Source organism: Bos taurus, chromosome 3 (genome assembly GCF_002263795.3).
Source record: "Bos taurus isolate L1 Dominette 01449 registration number 42190680 breed Hereford chromosome 3, ARS-UCD2.0, whole genome shotgun sequence".
Classification (NCBI taxonomy): domain Eukaryota; kingdom Metazoa; phylum Chordata; class Mammalia; order Artiodactyla; family Bovidae; genus Bos; species Bos taurus.
In genome coordinates this window covers 85,702,761-85,722,916 of record NC_037330.1, presented here as the reverse complement: position 1 = coordinate 85,722,916, position 20,156 = coordinate 85,702,761, and the positions used below count along the sequence as shown (strand labels likewise).

General features: G+C 40.1%; 1 protein-coding gene across 2 annotated transcripts in view; it reads right to left on the bottom strand.

The window, feature by feature from the left end:
• C3H1orf87 (chromosome 3 C1orf87 homolog) overlaps nt 1-17,992 on the bottom strand; it is an 83,262-nt gene extending 65,270 nt beyond the window's left edge. Inside the window, exons 1-2 of one of the 2 annotated variants that reach the window (XM_005204505.5) lie at nt 17,877-17,992; nt 16,547-16,676 (exon numbers count right to left, since the gene is read on the bottom strand). In XM_005204505.5, coding sequence (XP_005204562.2) covers nt 16,547-16,653 — 107 coding nt within the window. In that variant the 5' untranslated portion in view covers nt 16,654-16,676; nt 17,877-17,992. The remainder of the gene's footprint in view (nt 1-16,546; nt 16,677-17,876) is intronic. The other variant, NM_001206121.3, reaches the window with a different exon arrangement.
• Nucleotides 17,993-20,156: the final 2,164 nt, after the last annotated feature.

Genomic DNA, 20,156 nt, shown 5'->3' with positions numbered 1-20,156 from the left:
AAGACTCCCCAGCTGAGAAATGGCATGTGTCTGCTGTTAGCACAATTTGTCAACACGCGTTGGTTGATATGTTGTTCACAAACCCACAGTTCTTTATTCTAGGCTTGTGTGCTATCTACCTGCACTGTTGAAAATAGAAATTTGCCATTTCAGAAAAAGGGAAAAACAATGCCATCAATACTATCTTGGAAACAAGACACAGCTAGCTTCCTCATATGTACTTCTAACCTCAGCTGCTGCTCTCAGGGGTGCTGTGAAGAGTTTAGTGTCATCTGGGAACTACAGCAATTAGGGAGAATGACAGTATGGCTGGATGATAAATAAATGAGGAGAAAATTGTCCAATTGTTCCCTTTCACGTTGGGCTCTTCCTACAAACCAGTCTTTTATTAGAGCTCAGAGTCTCAGGATTAGACTTTAGTGCTACCCTCTATTAGAGTTCAGACTCTCAGGATTAGAAAGAAACATGGCAAGGGTATCTAGCAGCATCCTCTGCCCAAAGCAATGTACAGATCCCACACTGGCCCCACCTCCCCTGCAACCCCATCTCACCAGATCTCACATTTGATTTGGATTACACCCCTGCTGAGAACATCAAATCGCAAATGGAGGACCCAGGGGGCTCAGCAAAAAGGTCACCAGATGCCACGTTAAAGGTCTGCCAGCCTTGGCAGAGACTCAGTGCTGCCAGTTTCCAACTGAGTACCATCTAACAGGCCTCCAGCCCTCTGGAGGAGACAGCCCAGAGTATGCCAACATAGTGAATGGGGATCTAATTTCAGTAAATGAAAGCATGTTCTTATTTGGAAGTAATAACAGATAATCGTCACAACCAGACTTTTCTCTTTTAAAAAGACAACAACAAAATAAAAAATAAAATGCGACGGGAGGGGAGTGCAGCTGAAAATCTCACTAAACTCCATGGGGAAGCTGAAATGTAAAGCTAGTGCTAACTTAGAAGATGTTGTTGTAATGGAGTATGAGGGTTTTTTGACTCTTTAACACCATGGAGCCATCCATATATTATCATCATTGATGTTTAGTCTTCAGAAAGATTTTTAAAGTACATTAATTCCCAACCTATGCCCAAATCCTTTCTTCATCATTTAATTATGCTAGCTAACATGCCCTAAATTCTTATTTCATGTGTCAACCACTGTGTATAAATTCATATACATTTTTCATGTTTTACTAATAATCTTGAAAGGCAGGTGTTATGATCGTCATTGCACAGATGTGAAAACAAATCACCAGAGAAGTTAAGTAAATTGCTCATTGATAAACTGATAATAGGTAGAGATCTAGAAATCAGACCTGGGTCTGCATGCCTCCAAAGTGTATACTCCTTCCTTCACATCTCTCCTCAATTTCACACCCATAATAAATAAACTGGCTACTGCTAAACAACAGAATGTTGATTCTCTTTTAAAATGTTAATAAAAAACAGCACATATAAAAGTACCTAGTCCATCTTCCAACCTAAGCATCGAGTCCCTTTCAGAACACCTAAGTAGCCATCCTTCAGCTTTGATTTGTACCTTTCCAGGAACGAGAGGTTCATCACTCCCAAAGTTATTTATAAAGTATCCCATTCATAGCACTGAGCCACATTCTGACATCAATGAAAATAACTGAACTGTATTTTTCATGGCATTTACTCTATACTGATTTATGGAATAAAAATAGTGTCTCAAATTGGGGTCATTTTGGCTGCAAAATTAGTAGCCAGTTCAATCACCAATTATTCTTTGGTATGATTTACTTTTTTTTTTTAACCTCTTTTTCTTTTCTTTTTTAAATTGAAGTATAATTGACTTACAATGTGATATTAGTTTCTGACATTGTGAATGCTCAGTTGACCAGTTGTGTCTGACTCTTTGTGACCCCATGGACGGTAGCCACCAGGCTCCTCTGTCCATGGAATTTTCCCAGCAAGAATACTGGAGTGGTTGCCATTTCCTCCTCCAGGGCATCTTCCTGACCCAGGGATCAAGCCAATGTCTCTTGCATCTCCTGCATTGGCAGACAGACTCTTTACCACTGTAGTAATTTATTATCATTATAAAACTTACTCCATATAAAACTATTATAAAATGTTGGCTATATGTCCTGTGCTGTACATTTTATACATACTTCATACCTATCAGTTTGTACCTCTTAGTGCCCTTTACCTATTTGCTCCTCCTGCAACCCTTCTGCCCTTCGGCAACCACTAGTGTGTTCTTTGTACCTGTGAGTCCTTTATGTCTTGCTATATTTGTTCATTTGTTTCACTCTTTAGCTTCCACATATAAGTGAAAACATACAGTATTTGTTTTTCTCTGACTTATTTCACTAAGCATAATATCCTCCAGTTCTATCCATGCTGTCACAAATGGTAAAATTTCATTCTTTTCTGCAGCTAAGTAATATTCCATTGCCTATATACCACATCTTCTTTATCCATTCATCTGTTGATGGACACTTAAGTTGCTTTCATTTCTCAGTTAATGTAAACAATGCTACTATAAACATTGGAATACACATATATTTTCAAATAGTGTTTTCATTTTCTTTGGATAAATTAACTCATAGAGATGATATCCCAATATACCTACTCTTCTGAAACCTTCTTTTTACACTTAATCCAATTCTACAGCATTAGACATATTTATGCCATGAAGGTTTTCTTCTGTTTTGTTTTTTAGCTCTACATTACTACATTCTTTGGGTTGCAGTGAGAATCTAACCCACTCACTGTCTTTAGACTGTGTTGTCTTCACAGATCTCATAGTTAGTTGGAGAAAGCAGACATTTAAACAAAGTTATGATATAAAATGATAATCAAAAATATAGAGTATGTAAAAGAGATAATCACAGAGGGCTGTCAAACTGAATCTGCTTAAGAGGAATAGAAATGAATCCATGAAGGAAGTTATTTTTATGAGAGAAGCTGAAAGAAGGGCTTGTTCTTAGAGAAAAAGACAGTGATTGAACTTCAGACCACCTGTAGGGTGCTGGATAATAAGACAGAAACTTGGGTCACTCTGAACTTATTAAATCATAATTTCTGAAAGCTGGACAAGAAAATTCTTATCAAACATCACTGATGATTCTTATTTTTATTATATTTTATTTTTTACCTTTACAATATTGTATTCGTTTTGCCATATATTTGAATCAGTTCTAATGAGGTGGATGAAACTGGAGCCTATTATACAGAGTGAAGTAAGCCAGAAAGAAAAACACCAATACAGTATACTAACGCATATATATGGAATTTAGAAAGATGGTAACAATAACCCTGTATATGAGATAGAAAACATCACTGATGATTCTTATGTACACTAAAGTTTGATAAACAATGGCATAGAAAATGAAAAAGGAAAGTCTTTTCCATAGTTGTGAAAAATATACACATAATTTCAGGCAATGTTTAAGGATGCGAGCTATATGTCCAAGAGACCTGGTTTTGAGTCCTAGCCCCAAACATAACTTGTGTGACTTCTGGTAAGTTATTTCACGTCTCTGATTTTCAGTTTCTCATCTGTGAGATTAGGAAAATAATACTTATTAAGATAAGATGTATTGAATATTTAGCACTGAACCTAGTTCCCAGTTAGCCCAAGACAAATGGTAAGTTTTAGTCCTAAATCAAAGTGCTATCTCCTTTATCAACACCTTTCTAATTCCGAGTACAGAAGGGATGAACTTTCCTTTGGATCCCCAAACTTTCTTTGTTGATAGGTAAAACTAAAGTTCATAGGATCAACATTTCATAGTTCACAGGAACCGAGGAATACTACTTAAATGGATAAAAAGAGAGAGTTAATGTAATCTCTCCAGCTGCCTTGTTTATTTACTAATAATTGTAAATACAAGTTATAGAAGTCACCTACCTTTAAAAACAGATTAATTTGTATTTAAAATCTCTGATAACGCACAATTCTTTGGAATCATTTTCCTTAATTTTACAAAAACAAAAAAAAACCAATACCTACAACATTGTTCTATCAAAATGTCCTCAGGTGACTTATTCCTAGGAGCTGTGCAAACTGTGTTGTTTTAAAATCTTTGTGTTGACAGTTTGAACTGTTTGTTGTTGTTCAGTCGCTAAGTCATGCCTGACTCTTTGTGACACCATGGACTGCAGCATGTCAGGCTTCCCTGTCCTTCACTATCTCCCAGAGTTTCTCAGATTCATGTCCACTGAGTTGGAGATGCTATCTAACCATCTCATCCTCTGCCACCCTCTTCTCCAGAATTAGGGTCTTTTCCAGTGAGCTGGTTCTTTGCATCAGGTGGCCAAAGTGTTGGAGCTTCAGTATTAGTCCTTCCAATGAATATTCAGGGTTGATTTCCTTTAGGATTGACTGGTTTGATCTCCTTGCTATCCAAGGGACTTTCAAGCGTCTTCACCACAATTTGAAGGCATCAATTCTTCAGCGCTCAGCCTTCTCTATGGTCCTGTTCTTATATCCATACATGACTACTGGAAAAACCATAGCTTTGATTATACAGATCTTTGCTGGCAAAGGGATGTCTTTGCTCTTTAACATGCTGTCTATAGGCTTGAAATTTAAAGTCCTTACATTTCTAAACAAGATGACTGTGAAACTGCCTGGCCTCTATATCAATTATCTCTGTGCTTTAAGGCACAGTTCTGAGGCAGGGCTTCTATCCACCCTCAGAGGATGAAGTGCAAACCATTCTCCTTTCTGCAAATACCTTCTGGAGACATCCACAGGGTCTATGGGAATGAGGAGCAATAATGATTAATATGTGATTTTGTTTAATTATGTTGAACTAAACAGGGGTATGTAAAAAGACCATGTATTTGAAAACTGTACTTTAGGAAAGGAGGGGAAGGTGAATAGGCAGAGCACCAGATTTTTAGGGCAATAGTACTCTGTATGATACTATAACGATGAACATGTCATTATACATTTGTGCAAACCCATAGAATATACAACACCAAAAGTGAAATTTAAGGTAAGCCACGGAATTTTTGTGATTAAGATGTGGTAGTGTAGGTTCATGAATTGTAACAAATGCGCCACTCTGGTAAGGGATGTTGATAATGGGGAAAGCTACATGTGTGTGAGGGCAGGAGATATATGGGATATCTCTGCATCTTCCTTTCAATTTTGTCATGAACTTTAAACTGCTCTGGAAAATAAAGTTCAAAAAGAAGTATTACATTAACACAAATCTGTGCTTTCTCAAAATATAAGTAGTTACACTATACGCAGTAAGATATATGTGTACACGTACACACACGAGCTTAAGTTTTGTTTTACTCTCAAACCAAACTGTGGTTATACAATTTTGTGATCTTTTAAAATCTGCTCCAGTTGACAATATCACATGGATACCTTATCCATCAATGTTTATATCTCCACAAGAACATTTGAAGTATCTAGATAGTTTTTAATTGTATGGATATACACAAGTTTATTTAACTCGTCCTATATTATTTGAGAATGTTTACTGTTCCCAGGTTTTTACTAGTTTAAATATTGCTTATCTGCTGGACGTTTTCCTCTGCTCCTACTTCCTTGCCTCCTCTTCCACTCTGAGAAGCTGACTGCTATGGACTGATTAGCCGGTCAGCTCTCATGTCCTCTGATTCTGACTGGTTTGGCCCTGGCTCTCCTGGGAGAGATGGCTCTCCCTGTAAGAGTGCTTCAAACTACTTGTGTCTCTTGCTAGAAGGTCACTATTTTTCTCTAGCTCAAGAATGTTGTTCCCTCCTCATTAACATTCCCCTCTTTCCATCTTGGCTTCCTGGTGGCTCAGTGGCAAAGAATCTGCCTGCCAATGCAGAAGATGTGGGTTCCATCCTTGGGTCAGGAAGATTCCCTGAGGAGGAAATGGCAGTCTACCCCAGTATTCTTGCCTAGAAAATTCCATGGACAGAGGAGCGTAGTAGGCTATGGGGCTGCAAAAGTCTGACATAACTGAGAACACTTGCTTCCCATCTCTGCAGACCCATGGTTGTGATAACCTTGCAGCTGCTAGCCCATGATTCCTGTGCCCTGTCTTGCAACTCTCTTACTCTTGTAACCAAATCCTCCTTGAATTATCTTAATTTATATAATCTGTTTCCTACTGGACACAGACTAGTATATATCTTGATATTTGATATCAAACCATTACATCCACCAATAATTGTTTCCACAGAATTGATTCTTAGAAGAAGACTTTATGCCACAGAAATACACTTTTAAAGCTTTTGATAAGTATACTTAAAAACCGAGCAGCATATGAGTACTCTTTTTCCTAAACCCTTGTCAACCCTGGATATTTCCATTATAAAAAGATCAGTTTGATTGGTAGAAAATAATATTTCATTGTTGTTTAAATTTCTTTTATTACCACTCAGGTTAATTCCCCACCCCAGTCCCTCAACCATACATATATCTAATGTTCTTTCTTTTCTTCTTTTATGACTTGCCAATTTTTTAAACTGGGCAGCTCATATTTTTCCTATTGATTTGTAAGAGCTCTTTATACATAAGAGGAATAATTTTTTCCTGTCATATATATTTTAAATAGCATTTTGTTTTTGCCTTTTACTACTTATCATATTTTTGGAAATGTAGAATTTTAAATGGTAAAGTACCAACCTTTACTGCACAGTCTCAAGATTTAAGATCAATGGCCACCTATTTTTTATAACATTGATATGACATTCACTCACACAAAGCCATATACTCTTATTTAAAGATCTATGCCTATGTTTTGGGCTGGAGGCATATGTCCAAAACAATATCTCATGCTTCTTTATACTTCTCATAGTGCTAGAATAATGATAATAACTTAAAACCTATTGTAGGAGATTAATTAAAAAAAAAAAAAACACAGCGGAAAGGTCATAGGAGAAGTATGATTTTAGCATATTATTTTATTTCTTTGAACTTGTGAAAATAAAAGCAATAGTTTGTTCTCTGATATTGTTCTGTTTTAGGGAGAGACTGAGTTCATGGAGAGTAAGGTAATATGTAGATTATATAGAATGAAATGCAATAAACAAAGATAAGATATTACAAGTAGTTATTACTTTTTAAAAATAGGATGAGTAGGTATGTGAATTTTTAAATCACAAAGTTTATCCAGGTTTTATATAGGGAATATAATTGATTATTGCTACTGTTAGGTAGTTAGAATAGGAAACAGGAGTCCAAAATGGCAGTGGCTAAAAGACGAGGAAGGGAAAAGCCAGTGAAAATAGAACAAAGGAAGGCCCGAGGACCGGAGTGAGGACCTCAGGTAGAACAAACAGCACTCCTGGCTAGCCCAATTTACATAGGGCAGGGCCGGGGGGAGGAAAAGACATATAAAACGAGGAGCCAAAGGGCCAGGTTTCTCTCTCTCTTCTGCGTGCTCACATGCTCCCCCACTTTCTTCTCTTCGCATCTTTGGGTTGGCATGCCCTCACACCTCGAGGATGGATTTTCCTTCTATTTTCTAAATAAAATAGAGCTGTAACATGGAGCTGTAACACTGATCTGTCTAAAAGCTATAACACAGTCTGTTCGATACCTGAGAGCTATAACACGGTCTGTCCAAGACCCAAGAGCTGTGGTGTGCCGAGGGCTTTAATGTCCATCACTTCAAATCTTTGTTATGATGAGAATACACTCGCCTGACACTACCATTTCCTGCCTGGATTACCATAATGACTCCCTAAGTGGTCTCTCTCATTTTAATATTCCTGTCTCTTCTAGTTTATCCTCCACATAGCAGCCAGAACCATTATTTAGAAAGTGTAAATTTGATTGTGTCCTCCACTGCTCTCAATTTTCCATGTCTTCCCATTGTACACAGAACAAATCCAGTTTCTAACGTGGACCACGTGGCCCATGATCTGAGTCCAGCAGGCCTCCCTGACCTCATTTCCTCCCCTTCTTCACTACCTCCACCCGCACTGACTTCCTTGCTCCTCTTTAAGCATGCCAAAAGGCTTTTCATTGCCTGTCCCTGCTGCCCAGAATGATGTCTTCAGCTATTTGCTGAAGTAGAACTGTGTAGAACTGTGGAGGCTAGCAGATAATGATGAACACCTGTGGTGTTGCTGGGTACAGACTGGATCTCATGGGTGAAAAATCAGCAGCTATATGATTGCCCTGATCTCTGAGAGCTGTGTTCCTGGAAAGTGATGTGGTACTTTTTTTTGAGGCAGGCAAAAGGTGGCCGTGTACCAAAAAAGATCTACGTGGGCTCCAGGTGCTGCTCATCTTAGGTGCTATTTGTAGCAGTTGTTGGGAAAGAGAAATATCTGGAGAACCTGGGGCCCATGGGAAGCTGCAGCCTCTTCTTCTAGGGCAGGAGAAGGAAGAAGAAACTATGAGTTTTATGGAAGATTGAAATATGGAAAGCCTCATGCACTGGGACAAAGCTATGCCAGTCTTAGCCAGCTCACTGCTAGCTAACCATGGATAAATCTCATTGGATAATTCCCACTCATCTTTACATAGTTAAGTGTCACTTGCTTAGAGAGGCCTTCTGAGAGCACCCCTGTGACTTCATATACCCTCTGGGCCTACTGTATTTTCCCTCATTGCGCTATCTTCATTTGAATGCTTACTGTTATATGTTTGTTGTGTGTCTTCTGTCACTAGAATTTTGGGTACTCTGCTGGGTCCCCAAGGCTAGGCACTCAGCAGATACTCAATTAATATTTGTTAATTGAAAAGATGCTGATTCCATACATACATTACTTTCTAAAACTATTAATACTTTAAAAGATTTCAAGAAACTCAGAAATACTGGCCTTCCCCGGTGATCCAGTGGTTAGGAGTCTATCTGCCAATATAGGGATCACAGGTTAGATCCCTCGTCCTGGAAGATTCCTTATGTCCTGGGGCAACTGAACCCATTTGCTACAACTACTGAAGCCCGCACACCCTAGAGCATGTGCTCTTCAACAAAAGAAGTCACCTCAATGAGAAAGCCATGCATCATAGGGAATAGCTCCTGCTCACCTCAACTAGGAAGCCCATGCACAGCAGCAAAGAGCAGCCAAAATAAATAACTCATTAAAAAAAAGAAACTCAAAATATTGTATTAATATGAAGGACTTTGAGGGATTAAAAAATGACAGAATATGGGCTCCAGGAGAGTCATGTGGAAAAACATCAGAATTTTGTATTTATTGACTCTAAATATCAATATATGTGATACACAGTTGCAAGTATTTATTGCTTCCCTCAGAGCTCAGTCAGTAAAGAATCTGCCTGCAATGCAGGAGATCCAAGTTCAATTCCTGGGTCAGGAAGATCCCATGGAGAAGGAAATGGCAACCCGCTCTCGTATTCTTGCCTGGAGAATCCCATGGACAGAGGAGCCTGGCAGGCTACAGTCCATGGGGTCTCAAGAGTCAAATATGACTTAGTGACTAAACCACCCATAAAGGAGTCAGCTTCCCTTGTGCTTAACAATTCTATACCAACAGCAGTGTAACTATGGAATAAAATGCTCTGGGTCACTGATTCTTGGCACTGGAAGGAACTATAGAGGCCAACTGTATTCATTGGAAGCATCTCTACTCACAGGAGTTTCTTGAAAGGAACTCAATTCCTGTTTTATTTAACAACTCAATTCCCAGGTTCTATAAATGTTCTCCTAGGCCAAACCTCACACCCTGGAGATTCCATAATGCTACCCTTTTAGTGCCTGCACCTTCAGTGTGCCAGGATGAAGCACAGTATCCCCTGGTGACAGATCTAGTTCTGAGTATGATGCCCACCCCCTCACCCCCACATTCCTCTATCTGGACACCTTTGGTTCATGCTGAGCTTATTAAACACAAGTGTACTGGGGGAGCCTTCCATTTTATCTTCCACTCTACTTCTGGTCATGAAATATATGTGGGTTTTCCCCAAACCAAGCAATTCTTTGACATTACTTGAGTGTCCTACAATTCCATTCTGACACTATCTACCTGGAATTGGCAAAGACCCCACAGGTTAAGGTCTCAGTCACACAAGACTGCCCTACTTCCTTCAGGTGTCAGGCACAAGTCCAGGCTGTTACCTGTATCTCTGACAGGCTAGCTATAAATCAGAGTTCCCACAATTTCCTTCTCAGGCTTGATTAATTTACAAGAGTGTCTCACCGAACTTAGGCAAACCATTTACTCATTATATGATGTTGTTGTTCAGCTGCTAAGTTGTGTCCAACTCTTTGCAATTTCATGGACTGCAACACCCAGGCTTCCCTGTCTTTGACTATTTCCCGGATAGTTTGCTCAAACTCATGTCCATTGAGTCAGTGATGCCATCCTCTGTTGTCCTCTTCTCCTCCTGTTCTCAATCTTTCCCAGCATTGTTTTTTTGTTTTTTTTTTTCAGTGAGTTTGCTCTTTGCATCAGGTGGCCAAAGTATTGGAGCTTCAGCTTCAGCATAAGTTCCTCCAATGAATATTTAGGGTTGATTTCCTTTAGGATGGATTGTTTTGATCTCCTTGCTATCCAGGGGATTCTCAAGAGTCTTCTCCAGTACCGCAATTTGAAACTATCAGTTCTTCAGCTCTCAGTCTTCTTTATGGTCCGATTCTCACATTCACATATGACTACTGGATAAACCATAGGTTTGACTATATGGACCTCTGTTGGCAAAGTGATGTCTCTGCTTTTTAATACACTGTCTAGATTTGTTACAGCTTTTCTTCCAAGGAGTAAGCATCTTTTAATTATGTGGCTGGAGTCACTAGTTTACTGTTAAAGAATACAACTAAGTGACAGCCGGATGGAAGAGATGCAGAGAGCAAAGTATGTGGGAAAGAGAATGGAACTCCCATGGCTTCTGCAGACATAACACCTCCCAGCACATAGGTGTGTTTAGCAGCCCAGAAGCTCTCTGAACCCCATACTTTTGGGATTTTTAGGAAGTTTCAACATGTAGTTGGGATAAATCTTTCACTCAGCACCCAGCTTCTCTTCCCTTTGGGAGGATAGGGAGCAAGTTTGGGCTGAAAGTTTCTAAGCTTTTAGTCAATGTGTGGTCTTTCTGGTCACAACCTCCATCCTGAAGCCATCCAGGAGCCCACCGAGTGTATCCTCATTAGAACAAAAGACACCTGATCACTCAGGAAATTCTAAGGACTTTACAAGTTTTGTGTCAGGAAACAGAATCAAAGACCAAATAGTAAAACAAATGATACTTCTAGTGTTCTTATCTCATAGAAAATTGAGAGAGTTTTAGGAGCTTCCATGCCAGGAACTGGGTGGGATCAGAGACCAGTATGTATTCTTTCTTTAAGAAAATTATCATTATTTTTGGTCATGCCACAAGGCTTGCGGCATCTTAGTTCCCCAACCACAGATTGAACCCAGGCCGCTGGCATTGAAAGAATGGAGTCCTGACCACTGGACAACCAGGGAATTCCCAGAGCCCAGCATATATTCTATTACTTTGTAGCAAGTAAATCCCAAGCATTTATTGTATATAATTATGTATGTGTGCCCTCATCTACAGACTTTGTGTATATTTCTGTAGATGTCATCTTGTTGGTTTGAGCTCATTTTCCTGCTATATTTTCCAAGCATTCTACTATTTACCTGCTTACTGAAGTGATTTATCTGTCTTCCTTTAGTTGAGGATTAAAAAATGTTGACTAATAACTGAGTCACACACAAATCCTGCCAACCTCTCCACCTCCAGAACATTGTGTTTAAATCCATTGTTCAATCACTACCAGGTTGGTTTGTCATCTATCTTAATACTATCCAGTCTAGAACTCTCTACCTATTTCAAAACTTTGTGAGAAACGTGTTCCTAGTAACTCACTGAAATCAACAAAGACTATGCTTTATGACTCCCTTCATTTGCACCACAGTAACTTCATCAATAAAGAGAATGGGGCCAGTTTGGCATGTTCTGTTCTTGGTCAAAATGGACTAACTCTCAGTGGTGAAGGCCTTTGTGTTTTGTAGTCACATCTAATATATTTAATTCTTTGGCCTGTGATTTTGCCAGGGATTGTCTATAAGCTTCAAGTTCCATGATTTCACTACCAATGTTTATCTCTTTTAAGAAAATGAGAATATTTGTCTCCTATCATCTGGCGTATTTTCTCCTGGATCAGCTGTCCCATTAATCATCAGGGTTCCATAGTAACAACTTCATGCTATTTTAGCAACATGTGCCTTTAGATATAGATTTAAAGCACTCAGTATTGTCTTTCTGGGCTCCCCAGTTGGTGCTAGTGGTAAAGAATCCTCCTGCATTGCAGGAGCTACAAGAGACTCGGGTTAGGTCCCTGGGTTGGGAAGATATCCTGTAGTAGGAAATGGCAACCCACTCCAGTATTCTTGCCTGGAGAATCCCACGGACAGAGGAGCCTGGCAGGCTACAGTACATGGGGTCGCAAGAGTTGGACATGACTTAGCGACTAAACCACCATTGTATTCTAACTCATTAAGCTTTCAATATGTACAAGACTTTACACTCAGTACTGAGGGTAAGGTTGTGCACACAGAATTTACAGTTAAATGGGGGACACATAAATGCATAGAAAATTGTCATTGAGCACGGCGATCCCTAAGGATGCTATGGGGGTCACGGGAGAGGGAAGCAGGCAAATCCAGGGCTGGTGGTGGTGACACCTGATTAGATTTGCATTTTAAAAAAGATTGTTGTTCAGTTGCTAAATCGTGTCCAACTCTTTGGAACTCCATGGACTACAGCATGCCAGATTTCCCTGTCCTTCACTATCTCCCGGAATTTACTCAAACTCATGTCCATTGAGTCGGTGATGCCATCCAACCATCTCATCCTCTGTCACCCCCTTTTCCTCCTGCCCTCAGTCTTTTGCAGCATCAGGATCTTTTCAATGAGTTGGCTCTTCGCATCATGTGGCTAAAGTTTTGGTGCTTCAGCTTCAGCATCAGTCCTTCTGATGAATATTCAGGCTTGATTTCCTTGGTTTGATCTCCTTTCAATCCAAGGGACTCTATGTGGTTGCTAGCCATACTTAAGAACTAGTCTTCTCGATCTGTAATTCAATCTGTAATGATGCAAAGGCCTCACCTGGGAATTGACAACAAAGCAGATTCTGACTCAATATGTCTGGAAAGGGGCCTGAGAGTCTGCATTTCTAGCAAGCTCTCAGGTGAGGTTGATGCTGATGGTCCATAGACTACACTTTGAAGAGCATGGATCCAGAGAATGAATCAGAGAATGAGATGAAAGGTGGGGATCAGGATTGGAAGGCTGGTGTAGGGGTCTATGAGGAAAATAATGATGCCACAAACTGAGGGACACTTAAACCTATATATTGATCTCCTTGATGAAAAATATGTGTTCTAAGTAGGCACTGATCATTTTCTGTTTATCTCCTGTTAATCACTGTACAGGCTAAACTAAAAAATGAGAGGAGTAAATTCCAGGCTTAGTTCTTAATAAGTGGCCTCACTTTAAGTTCACTGAGACCTCAGTTGTCTCACCTCATCTGTAAAATGGGACATTGGTTGTTATGGTTTAAGTTCTATCCCCTTACCCCAGTTCATATTTTTAAGTCCTAATTTCCAGTATCTCAGAATGTGATCTTATTTGGAAATAGGGTAACTGCAGAAGTAATTAGTTTAGATGAGGCCATGCTAGAATAGTAGAGCTGTCAGCCAACTGACTGGTGTCCTTATGAAAGGAGGAAACCTGTACACAGACACATATTATTTCTCCAATAAGGAGAGAGACTTGGAACAGCAGGATTCTTCCTGGGAGTGTCAGAATGAGCAAGGCTCTGCAGACACCTTGGCTTCAGCTGTCTAGTCCCCAGAAGTGAGAGGCAATACATTTCTGTTAGTCTAAGCCACCCGTTTTTGGTGTGGTCATACAGCGGTCCTAGAAAACTAACAGACTGATTTTGGTTTGTACTTTGAAGATCACATTTATGTCTGACATGCTATCCATCTTTCCACACAACCTGTAAGACATCTGAACTAAATGTGGTTACACATTTGTAAAGCAACTATACTCCAATAAAATTAATTCAAATAAATTAATAAATGTCATTACACAAGAAGATTTCTGTTTTTCCATCCAATATTAATTTGTAATTTTTCTTTTTAATCCAGACTTTTCTTTTAGAGATTTCTTTCTCTTTTGGCTTTTATTTATTTTTCTATGTAGATTTTTTTTACTAATAGGGTCAGTTGATTCAACTCAAAGAAAATACCATCTTGAGACCCGGGCTGAAGGGTGTAGATGTAGCATGATTTAAATGTTTTTTAGAGACAGACTCTGGAACGTGCAAAGCATGCTTGTGGTGGGTCTGTCCTTACCTCGGCAACGAGAAGCCTCTTGAGAGTTATTTACTTTTGAACCATACAAGAATATTTTAGGAAAGCTTGTTAACTGTCCTATGTCATTCCAGCAACAGTAACATCAAGTCCATAGAAACAAACAACAAAACTTATCTTAATATTAAAAAATAACAATTATCTTATTGTCTGTCACAGAAGAAACAGAACTGTGTTTTTTATTTCCCAATTAATGTAACTGATGTACTGTACTCTTATTTCCAGAATCTAAAATTTAAAGAATAAAGAGAAATAAGGGCACCTTCTTATAAGAAAGATGGAATTTTTCTCTAATTTAAAAGGAAAAGGACCCTTCCTCTCCTCACCACCCGATTAGGAACACATTAGACTCTGATACCATTGGAAAAAGGAAGGAGTTGGGCATGTTGGGGTTAAACAAACAACCTCAAAGAGGAATGGAATTAGTAGATTAACAATGTCTTCCAGGTAGAAGGAGAATTGAGCAAAGCATTCCTAGTGATCTTATTTACTTTTCTGGATAATGACGAATTTGTCAAGATCTTGAAGTAATTACTTACTCATCAGTGTCTCAGTTTCTTCATCTACAAAACGGAGATAAACTGGCATAGAATATAAAAGGGATGGCAAGTGTTTCATAGAAAGATATTTGATTTTTTAATTAATGTCATATCTATGGAAACATTTGCTTCAATAATAATAGCAGATCCATTTATTAAGCATGTGGAATATGATTTCCCTGTAGCTCAAACAGTAAAGAATCTGCCTGTGATACAGGAGACCTGGGTTCTATCCCTGGGTTGGGAAATTCCTCTGGAGAAGGGAATGGCAATCCACTCCAGTATTCTTGCCTGGAGAGTTCCATGGACAGAGGAGCCTGATGGGCTACAGTCCATGGGGTCACAAATAGTCGGACACAACTGAGCAACTGACACACACACTATATATACTTCTAGGCACTGGAAAGATGTTTTGCATACTTTTCTCATTTTTTTTTCTCATAACAACCCTACTAGGTAGATGAGCTTTATCTTCAGTTGATAGCTGTAGAATCTGAGGCTTGAGATGTTAACTCACTTTTTCAATGTCAAAAGGCTAGAAAGGCACTGAGGCAGGATTCAAACTCACATCTCTTAAGTCTGTAAGGATTCCAAATACATGACTCCTGCTGCAAAGCTCACTTCCTGTGCCATGGCAGACATTACTAGTTGACTACAGTACTGACTTTGACACGACTGAAGCAACTTAGCAGCAGCAGCAGCAGCACAGTAGTCACTTTGGAATCTCTTGGGGCCCTCACTTTACAATCTCTTAGTACTGATGGTAGGGAGGTAAAGCCCATTTCCTCTCTAAAGCCCATACTCCATAACAGTAGTCCTAATAGTCTCATCTTCAGGGATTCTGACTTAATAGGTCTTGAACCCCACATCTTTATTTTTAAGGATTCTCCAGGTGATGATAAGGATTCTCCACCTGATGATAGCCAGGTTTGGTGTCCACTGCTTTCTGAACCTATGTTCATTGAGGCTAGATCTTACAGTTTGTCTATTTGTTTGGTCTGTGGGTTTCTGAAAGAGAAGAAAGAGCTAAGGAAATGATTTTAGGAGGGAAAGGCACTTATTGACTACTATTTATGGAATGTCTACTAGAAGAAAGGCAGGTCTAGTATCGTCTTTTTCTTATGTGAACTATCAAAACTCCACAAGGAAGAATTGGTCAAAAAATGAGTGAATTTTAGAGATATGTGAGTGTCCCCCTTCAAATGTGACTGTGATGAGTTTGGAGGAAGAAAGCCCTCTTAGTTATGTTCTTAGAAGCCCCTGCTTACAGGAGTATGGAATTCAAGCAAAAGTAAGTGAAACTCTTAAATTTATGATTAATTACTAATCCCACTCCTTTAATTCATAACAAATTGACTAACAACCTTCCTCCCTCCCTCTCCCCACCCCCAAAAAATTACTACATGTGGTAGATTACAAACTTGATAAGGAGAAGCAGCAATGGCCCATTAATATGTATAAATGGCTCAATGCTTATATTTCCCATCTATCTGGAAAATCAGCTCAAGTAATTAAAGAGCATGGGGAAAGAGCATCTTTGTAAGATGAAAAATTCAGGTAAACACTGTGCATAGAAGTTATCAACACTATTTTACTTTTACGGTTGCATCTTAATGACTTAATTTTCCACAGAGAGCATTTTTAAAATGTAAATTTCTAGATTAAAAAAAGCCTAAACTTCATTATCACCCAAGCAAAACATATTTTTCAAAGAGTAAACTTACATTTTTGGCTTCTCCACAAGGTATCGAAAGTGTTTACTTCCAATGATTTTTACCATCATCTCAGGCATCGCATTTGATCCACGGGGAGTCTTCCAAACTGAAGACATAATTCTCCAAACCTCTTCAAGTCCTTGGGGGTGGAAAATAAATAAAACTATTCCTCTGGGTTTTCCACTAGGCAACTGTAACATCCTTGTCAATAATAACAACAATAATAATAGCGACGCCAAGTCTATTACCTATATTATAATCTCACTTAATCGTTCCAAAAAAAGCATGAGAAAGATATTCTTAATTACTATTATCATTCTTGTCTCACAGTTGAGGGAACAGGCATAATGTAGCTAAGTAACTTTTCCAATATCACATAACAGTAATTAGCAGAATTGGAAATCCCATCTAAGAGGTTTGCAAAACTGGTTGACTGAGCCATTCGGTGATTGTCTTCCTATTCTACAAGTCACCAGATGGGTTCTAATGAGGTCAGAGAGGAAAGTAGGGCTTTACAAGGACATGTGAGGAACTCAAATTCAGTTCTGATGCTCAGTATCTCCATTTATGAAACCAGAAGAATTCCAGTGCTGCCCTCTGGATTTAGTAACAATCCAATGACATCATGCATCTGAAGGAGCAATGTGCATAGAAAAGAGGGATTTTTTGCTGATCTGATTTTTCTACAATGCAGTGAATCTAAAATTGAGACCCTCCACTAATATTCACTGGGAGTTTAATCAGGTCTGCTGCCAGGGCAAACAGAAGTTCTATAAACCTGGTCCCAGACTAACCATTCCCTGTTAGAGCCTCTTAGAAATGGAAAGATCTTTAGAAATCATTTCTTTTTTTTAAATGAAGGTTTTTAAACATTAAATTTTGTATTTAATTTGGGGTATAGATAATTAACAGTGTGATAGTTTCAGGTGAACAGCTGAGGGACTCAACCATACATACACATGTATCCATTCTCCCCACAATTCCCCTCCCATCCAGGCTGCCACGCAACAGAGAATAGCCTCCAAAGGCTCTCTTTACAGATTGGGAAACCAAGGCCCAGAGAGGGTGTTAATTGACCAAGGTCACACGGTGATTGACGGCAGGCCTGGCTCCAGTACTTCGGTCTGATAGCTAAAGCAGGGTTCTTCCCAAGACCCCAGTTTCACTTAGTGTGTGGTCAGCAATTGGATCTGCTCTGCGAGGTTAGCCCCCCAGATAGATTCTTTGAATCTGTCTGGAAGCTTCAAGGACCAGAAGTGATTGTGGAGTCCCCTCCACCCAGGAGCTGCGTGTCACTCATGAGTCCTTTCCCCGGGGCGCTGAGACCCGGCTGCCTTACCGCTCCGGAGGCTCAGGGGTGCGCCTTCAGTGCTTGTCCCCAGGATTAAGACCTGCGGAGGCCTGTGGGGACCAAGGTGGGGCGGGGGCGCCCCCTCAGGAGTCGGGCCAATCACAGGCCCCGCTGCCGGGCGGAGGCAGCTCCCGCCCCAGGTAGTTAGGACGCAGAGGGCTGTTGCTGGGCGGGGACCAGAGCTTCTACCTGCCCGAGGCTGTGTGTTCCCAGGGTGTGGCTGTTGACTGGCGAACAGTTTGGATATTCTTTTCAAATCTGAGCTTCCTTCTTGAAGTCCATCTCTTTCACCTGTGCGGTCGCGTCTATCCTGCTCTTTCCCTTAAGCTTCATTTCCCTTTATGAGGTGTGCATACAGCCAAAAATCTTCCTCTTGTCTCTTTAAGTCCAAGCTCCTTCATTGTCTGGCTAAATCCCTTCTTTTTCCTGAGGTTCAGTGTCAAATAACTGCAAAATGGGGGGAAAGTACTAAAAGGGACATAAATGTAAGTTGGTGATTCAATTAAATAAGAATATTTTTAAAAACTAATTTGTAGTCATAATTTGCCACATTCCTCATTTGAGACAGATGACTATTACCTTATACGGTTTTTGTTCAGCTGCCTCATCGTGTCCAACTCTTCGAGACCCGATGGACTGCAGTACACCAGGCCTCTGTCCCTCACCATCTCCCAGAGTTTGCCCAAGTTCATGTTCATTGCATCGGTGATGCTGTCCCACTGTCTCATCCTTGATCGCCCTCTTCTTCTGCCTTGAATCTGCCTTGAATCAAGCTCTTTTCCAGTGAGTAAGCTGTTCACATCAAGTGACGAAATTCTTGGATTCAGCTTCAGCATCAATACTTTTAATGAGTAGTCAGGGTTGATTTCCTTTAAGACTGACTGGTTTGATCTCCTTGCTGTCCAAGGGACTCTTCTCAAGAATCTTCTCCAGCACCACAATTTAAAAGTGTCAATTCTTCTGGTGCTCTGCCTTCTTTATGGTCCAGCTCTCACAACAGTACATGACCACTGGAAAGACCAAGTGCTGTGGTTAGTTGCTCAGTCGTGTCCGGCTCTTTGCGACCCCAACTGCAGCCCACCAGGTTCCTCTGTCCATGGGGATCTCCAGGCAGGAATACTGGAGTGGGTTGCCATGCCCTCCTCCAGGGGATCTTCTCAACCCAAGGATAGAACCCAGGTCTCCTGTGTTGCAGGCAGATTCTTTACTGTCTGAGCCACCTGAGAAGTCCAATAGCCTTGACTATATGGATCTTTGTTGGCAAAGTGATGTCTTTGTTTTTTTAACACACTGTCTTGGTTTGTCATAGCTTTCCTGCCAAGAAACAATCGTCTTCTAATTTCATGGTTGCAGTTATCATCCGAAGTGATTTTAAAGCACAAGAAGAGGAAATCTATCACTGCTTCCACCTTTTCCCCTTCTACATGCCATGAAGTGATGGGATCAGATGCCATGATATTAGTTTTATATATATATATATATATATATATTAGTTTCAAGCCAGCTTTTTCACTCTCCTTCACCCTCAAGAGGTGCTTTAGTTCCTTTTAGTAACATTATAATTTAGCAATTACCAATAAAGTTTTTTTTTTTTCCTGTCTTAAAGATTAAGACTACAAGGCTTGAGATATCTAGAAATTACCCAAGACCCCACAGAGGCAATTGATGGAGGCAAGATTTGAATATAAACCTACATATTCCAAGATTTCTAGGCATTTTTAATTATGTTAAAAGCCTTCAACAAATGTGGATAAAGGCTCTTCAAATTGACTACAGAATGATGTTATTTTCATCAGAAGCAGCAGCAGCCCCAGCATGCACACCCCCTGCCCCCTCCCCTCTAGCTATATTGTGTTTTGTGCTTGACTGTATCAGCTATTGGCACATGCTGCCAGAGATGGATGATACACTGGTCTCCCTTTTAGGGCTCACTCTCTAGTGGGCAAGACATATAGGCATGTTCTATTATGTACAAAGTGCCAGGCGAGTAGAGGAGAAGGGGAAGCTCCCTTCCCACTTGTCCAATCCAGCCTTCACATAGTCACCAGATCAGTCTTCCCAAGGCACAACTCTAGTCCAGTGTCTCAAAGGGCTCCCATCAGCCATGGAGATGGCCCATGGTTTCAGAGTCTTCTAAGCCCTGGAAGTCTTCTAGCTGTAGCTTGCTGTCCCACGACTTCTCTCAGATTCTCTAACCTCCATCAGACCTTGTGTACTCACTGGCCTGAATCTGCCTTTCATTTCTCTGCCTCTGGGACTTTGTTCATT